The 7,046-nt window shown below is 45.1% G+C and overlaps 1 protein-coding gene across 1 annotated transcript in view; it reads left to right on the top strand.

Annotated features, from left to right (window-relative positions):
• The window catches only part of LOC107307407 (maltase-glucoamylase, intestinal-like), a 78,514-nt gene that overhangs the window by 15,405 nt on the left and 56,063 nt on the right, over window positions 1–7,046 (top strand). Inside the window, exons 9-12 of the mRNA XM_032441806.1 lie at window positions 1,022–1,192; window positions 1,897–2,052; window positions 4,759–4,971; window positions 6,819–6,973. Coding sequence (XP_032297697.1) covers window positions 1,022–1,192; window positions 1,897–2,052; window positions 4,759–4,971; window positions 6,819–6,973 — 695 coding nt within the window. The remainder of the gene's footprint in view (window positions 1–1,021; window positions 1,193–1,896; window positions 2,053–4,758; window positions 4,972–6,818; window positions 6,974–7,046) is intronic.

Raw genomic sequence — 7,046 nt, 5'->3', positions numbered from 1 at the left:
TAATATAATATAATATAATGTAATGTAATATAATGTAATGTAATATAATATAAAATATATAATATAATATAATAATATAATATATATATAATAATATATATTATATATAATATTATATTAATAATTATATATATAATTATATATATAATATAATATTATATATATGATATAATATTATATAATATATAATATATAATTTATAATATATTATATATTATATATTATATATTATATATTATATATTATATATTATACACTATATATTATATATTATATATTATATATTATTATATATTATATATTATATATTATATATATCATATATAATATATATCACGTATAATGTGATATATATTATATAATATAAGATATATTAAATTATTTTAAATATTAAATATTAATTTTTATTAAATATTATTTTAAATATTAAGAAGTTTGATATTAATATTTAAGATATTAATCTAAATATTTAATATTAATATTTAATATATATTTAATATTAAAAAATATATATTATTTTAAATATTAAAAACTATTAAAAATTTAAAAATCTATTTAATATTATATAATTTAATGAATATTAATATTAAATATTAATTAAATATTTAATTTATATTAATATTAATGTAACACTTATTATATATATATTTAATATGTACTATTATACATATATAAATATATATTAATATTAATATAATAATTATATTATTAATGAAAATATATAATAATATATATTAATATTTAATATTAATATATTATATTATATTTTATATAAATATATTACATGATATGAATATATATTAATTAATGTTAATATTAATTAAATGTTAATATTAAATTATTAAATAATATATATTAAATATTAAAAACTATTAAAAACTATGAGTTTTTTTAAGGTAAAAAGTGTAAAAAATAGGATTTTATAAAGAAATACAACGGAATTAATTCATTTGTGATCCATAATATCTTAAATAGAGGTTTTTTGATCTATAATACCCAAAATCGGGCTTTTTTAACCCAGAACGAGCTTCATATGGAAGTGACTAAAAACGGTTACACGGACCCAAATTCGCTGAAATTCGAAGAAATTCGGATCCTGGGATTAGAAAATGAGCCGACCCAACTGACAGTGATACAGGGCAACACAGTGATGGATCCATCCCATAATATCACTTATAGGGCCACGGAGAAGGTGGGGGGATATATGGGGTTATATGGGGTTATATGGGGTTCTATGGGGTTATAATGGGGGTTATATGGGGTATATGGGGGGATATGGGCTTATATGGGGGATATCGGGGGTATATGGGGTTAATATGGGGGGTATATGGGGGGGAATAGGGGGATATAAGGGGAATTATGGGAGAAATATGGGCGGGGATATGGGGTATACTGGGGTTATATGGGGGATAAATGTGGGGATATGGGGTTATCATGCGGTGTATATGGGGGAATAGGGGGGATATGGGGGGATATGGGAGTTATATGGGGGGAATCATGGGGGAATATGGGGGATTTAGGGGGGAATAGAGGGGATATGGGTTTATATGGGGGTATGTGGGGGGATATATGGGGTAGAATAGGGGAATAGGGGGAAATATGGGGTTATATGGGGGACATGGGGGGGATATGGGGTTATATGGGGTGATATGGGGTTTTATGGGGGGAAATGGGGTGAAATAGGGTGAGGAGTGGGGTCAGATGATGAGAAATGGGGATGAAAATTGTAAATAATGGGTCAAAATTGACTTAAATGGGGAAGAGTGAGGCAAAAATTGGGGCGAAAAGATAATAAATAGAGCAATTGTAATATAGAGCAGGGGGTAAATGGGGGTATATCTAACGAAGCCAATCCCTAATTAAAGCCAATTAAGCCCATCTCGTTATGGCCGACAGGTGGCGCTAATTACGGGCCTGCAGTTGGAATTGGGCCTTTCCTATACGTTGCGTTGGGTTCTGAGTTCTGGTACTGGTACCAATATGAAGTTCGATTGCCATCCCGAAAGCGGAGCCACGAGGGAGGCGTGTGAGCAGCGGGGTTGTGTATGGCAGGTGAGAGATCTTGGGCCTGGTTCTGGTTCTGGTTCTGGGCCTGGTTCTGGTCTTGGGCCTGGTTCTAGGCCTGGTCCTGGTACTGGTCCTGGTACTGGGCCTGGTTCTCGGTCTGGTCTCGGGCCTGGTTCTGGGCCTGGTTCTCGGCCTGATCTTGGGCCTGGTTCTGGGCCTGTTTTTGTGCCTGGGCCTGGTCTTGGGCCTGGTTCTGGGCCTGGTCCTGGTACTGGGCCTGGTTCTCGGCCTAGTCTTGGGCCTGGTTCTGGTCTTGGGCCTGATTCTGGGCCTGGTTCTGGACCTGGTCCTGGTACTGGGCCTGGTTCTCGGTCTGGCCTTGGGCCTGGTTCTGGGCCTGTTTTTGTGCCTGGGCCTGGTTCTGGACCTGGTCCTGGTTCTGGGCCTGTTTTTGGGCCTGGTTCTGGTTTTGGTTCTGGGCCTGGTTCTGGACCTGGTTCTGGTACTGGGCCTGGTTCTCGGTCTGGTCTCGGGCCTGGTTCTGGGCCTGGTCCTGGTACTGGGCCTGGTTCTCGGCCTAGTCTTGGGCCTGGTTCTGGTTTTGGGCCTGGTTCTAGGCCTGGTTCTGGTCTTGGGCCTGGTTCTGGGCCTGGGCCTGGTTCTCGGCCTGTTCTTGGTCCTGGTTCTGGGCCTGTTTTTGTGCCTGGACCTGGTTCTGGTTCTGGTTTTGGGCCTGGTTTTGGTTCTGGGCCTGGTTCTGGTCTTGGGCCTGGTTCTAGGCCTGGTTCTGGTCTTGGGCCTGGTTCTCGGCCTGTTCTTGGTCCTGGTTCTGGGCCTGTTTTTGTGCCTGGGCCTGGTTCTGGTTTTGGTTCCGGGCCTGGTTCTGGTTTTGGGCCTGGTTCTGGTTTTGGTTCCGGGCCTGGTCTTGGGCCTTGGCCTCGTTCTGGGCCTGGGCCTGGTACTGGGCCTGGTTCTCGGTCTGGTCTTGGGCCTGGTTCTGGGCCTGTTTTTGTGCCTGGGCCTGGTTCTGGTTTTGGTTCTGGGCCTGGTCTTTGGCCTGGGCCTGGTTCTCAGTCTGGTCTTGGGCCCGGTTCTGGGCCTGTTTTTGTGCCTGGTTCTGGTCTTGGTTCTGGGCCTGGTCTTGGTTCTGGGCCTGGTCTTTAGCCTGGGCCTGGTTCTGGACCTGGTCTTGGGCCTGGTTCTGGTTTGGGGCCTGGTTCTAGGCCTGGTCTTGGTTCTGGGCCTGGTTTTGGGCCTGGTTCTGGTCTTGGTTCTGGGCCTGGTTTTGGGCCTGGTTTTGGTTCTGGGCCTGGTCTTTAGCCTGGGCCTGGTTCTGGGCCTGGTCCTGGTACCGTGAGTGGTTCTGGGCCTGTTCTTAGTCCTGGTACTGGGCCTGGTACTGGTCCTGGTTCTGGTCTGAACCTGGTCTTGGGCCTGGTTCTAGGCCTTGGCCTTGTTCTGGGCCTGTTTTTGGGCCTGGGCCTGGTCTTGGGCCTGGTTCTGGTTTTGGTTCTGGGCCTGGTCTTTGGCCTGGGCCTGGTTCTGGGCCTGGTCCTGGTACTGGGAGTGGTTCTGGGCCTGTTCTTGGTCCTGGTCCTGATTTTGGTTCTGGTCCTGGTCTGGTCTTGGGCCTTGTCCTGGGCCTGGTTCTAGGCCTGGTCTTGGGCCTGGTTCTGGTTTTGGTTCTGGGCCTGGTCTTGGGCCTGGGCCTGGTTCTGGGCCTGGGTCTGGTCTTGGGCCTGGGTCTGGTCTTGGGCCTGGGCCTGGTTCTGGGCCTGGGACTGGTTCTGGGCCTGGGTCTGGTTTTGGGCCTGGGTCTGGTCTTGGGCCTGGGCCTGGTTCTGGTTCTGGGCCTGGTCTTGGGCCTTGTCCTGGGCCTGGTTCTCATCCTGGGCCTGGTCTCAGGCCTGGTTCTAGGCCTGATCTTGGGCCTGGTTTCTGGTCCTAGTCCTGGTTCTGGTTCTGAGTCTGGTCTTGGGCCTGGTTTCTGGTCCTAGTCCTGGTTCTGGGCCTGGTTCTGGTCTTGGGCCTGGGCCTGGTTCTGGTTCTGGGCCTTGGCCTCATTCTGGGCCTGGTCTTGGGCCTCGTCCTGGTCTTGGGCCTGGTCCTGGTTCTGGGCCTGATCTTGGTCCTGGTCCTGGTTGTGGTCCTAGTCCTGGTTCTGGGCCTGGGTCTGGTTCTCGTCCTGGTCTTGGGCCTGGTCTTTGGCCTGGGCCTGGTTCTGGACCTCGTCTTGGGCCTTGTCCTGGGCCTGGTTCTGGGTTTGGTTTTGGGCCTGGTTTCTGGTCCTAGTCCTGGTTCTGGGCCTGGTTCTAGTCTTGGGCCTGGGCCTGGTTCTCAGCCTGGGCCTGGTTCTGGTCTTGGGCCTGGTTCTGGGCCTGGTTCTTGACCTGGTTCTGGGCCTGGTCTTGGGCCTGGTTCTGGTCTTGGGCCTGGTCTTGGGCCTTGTCTTGGGCCTGGTTCTAGGCCTGGTCTTTGGCCTGGGCCTGGGCCTGGTTCTGGTTCTGGTTTCTGGTCCTAGTTCTGGTTCTGGTTCTGGGCCTGGTTCTCGTCCTGGTCTTGGGCCTGGTCAATTCTTGACCCACAACCCGCTAAAAACCCAAGAATTGGCCAATTCTTGACCCACAACCCGCTAAAAACCCAAGAATTGTCCAATTCTTGACCCAATTCCCCCCATTTTACATACATCCCCCCTATAGGAACCCATATTTATATGCGTCCCCCCCATTTTCCATATGTCCCCCCCTATAGGAGGACACCTCCCCCTTGGACATCCCCTATTGTTATTATGGCACCGCAGACAACAACTACGGGGTATCGGAGCTTCGTTACACCCCATGGGGTCTGGAGGCCAACGTCACCCTAAACACCCCCCATATAGGGGGCACCCAAAGGTCCACCACCCCTATAGGAACCCTATGGCTCCAGGTCATATATCACAGCGACCACCTCTTGCAGTTCAAGGTACGTTCCCATTGATGCCATCGGTCAACGTTGGGGTAATTTCAACTGGTTTTGGGGTTTTTTGGGTTGAAGAAACTGTTTTTGCCTATTTTTGGGGGTTTTTTGGGCGGAAAACCTGGGGTTCTTTGGGTTGAAGAACCCATTTTTGTGTATTTTTGGGGTTCTTTGGGTTGAAGAACCCACTTTTGCGTATTTTTGGGATTCTTTGGGTGAAAAACGGGGTTCATTGGGTTGAAGAACCCATTTTTGTGTATTTTTGGGGTTCTTTGGGTTGAAGAAACTGTTTTTGCCTATTTTTGGGGGTTCTTTGGGTGAAAAACCCGGGGTTCATTGGGTTGAAGAACCCATTTTTGCGTATTTTGGGGGATTCTTTGGGTTGAAGAACCCATTTTCACCTATTTTTGGGGGTTCTTTGGCTGAAAAACAAGGGGTTCTTTGGGTTGAAAAACCAATTTTAGCCTAATTTTGGGGTTCTTTGGGTGAAAAACCCGGGGTTCTTTGGGTTGACGAACCCATTTTCATCTATTTTTGGGGTTCTTTGGCTGAAAAACCTGGGGTTCTTTGGGTTGAAGAACCCATTTTTGCGTATTTTGGGGGTTCTTTGGGTTGAAGAACCCATTTTCGCCTATTTTTGGGGGTTCTTTGGGTTGACAAACCTGTTTTCGCCTATTTTTGGGTTGAAGAACCCATTTTCACCTATTTTGGGGTTCTTTGGGTGGAAAACCCAGGGTTCTTTGGGTTGAAGAACCCATTTTCGCCTATTTTGGGGGTTTTTTTGGGTGGAAAACTTGGGGTTCTTTGGGTTGAAGAACACATTTTCACCCATTTTTTGGGTTCTTTAAGTTGAAGAACCCATTTTTGGAGTTCTTTGGGTTGAAGAACCCATTTTCACCTATTTTGAGGGGTTTTTGGCTGAAAAACCTGGGGTTCTTTGGGTTGACAAACCCATTTTCATCTATTATTGTGGGTTCTTTGGGTTAAAGAACCCATTTTTGCCTGTTTTTTGGGGTTCTTTGGGTTGAAGAACCCGTTTTCGCCTATTTTTGGGGTTCTTTGGGTGAAAAATGGGGGATTCTTTGGGTTGCAGAACCCATTTTTGCCTAATTTTGGGGTTCTTTGGCTGAAAAACCCGGGGTTCTTTGGGTTGAAGAACCCATTTTCACATATTAGTCCTATAATGGTCCAAAACACCATTTTTGAACACATAAACATCCCATAAACACCATATTTCACCCCATAAACACTATTTCTGACCCCATAAGCACACCATAAACACCATAAAAACTATTTTTGACCCCATAAACACCCCATAAACACCATTTTCATCCCATAAACACCCCATAAACATCATCTTTACCCCATAAACACCCTGTAAACACCATTTTTTACCAAATAAACACCCCATGAACACCATTTTTGACCCCATAAACACCCCATAAACACCATTTTTTACCCCATAGACACCATTTTCACCCCATAAACACCCTTTTTTACCCCGTAAACACCATTTTTACCCCATTTTCACCCCATAAACACCATTTTTGACCCCATAAACACCATTTTTACCCCATAAACACCCCATAAACCCTATTTTTGACCCCATTAACACTATATCTTACCCCATAAACACCATTTTCATCCCATAAACACCATTTTTGACCCCACAAACACCCCCAAAACCCTATTTTTTACCCCATAAACCCTATTTTGACCCCATTAACACTATATTTTACCCCATAAACACCCCATANTTGACCCCACAAACACCCCCAAAACCCTATTTTTTACCCCATAAACCCTATTTTGACCCCATTAACACTATATTTTACCCCATAAACACCCCATAGATTTACGACTACGCCAATAAACGCTACGAGGTGCCGGTGACTCTGAACCTCCCCGAGACCCCGATGAGCCCCATAGAAAATCGAATGTACGAGGTCAATGTTCAACACAAACCATTTGGGGTCCAGATCCGACGTCGGAACACCGGGACCGTCATGTAAGATCTATGGGGTGGGAATATATGGGGTATATGGGGTATATGGGGTGGGAATATATGGGGTATATGGGGT

The sequence above is a fragment of the Coturnix japonica genome, unplaced genomic scaffold (genome assembly GCF_001577835.2).
Source record: "Coturnix japonica isolate 7356 unplaced genomic scaffold, Coturnix japonica 2.1 chrUnrandom587, whole genome shotgun sequence".
Lineage (NCBI taxonomy): Eukaryota > Metazoa > Chordata > Aves > Galliformes > Phasianidae > Coturnix > Coturnix japonica.
Note: the sequence above shows the minus strand (reverse complement) of the source record. Positions and strands in the feature narration are given on the sequence as shown.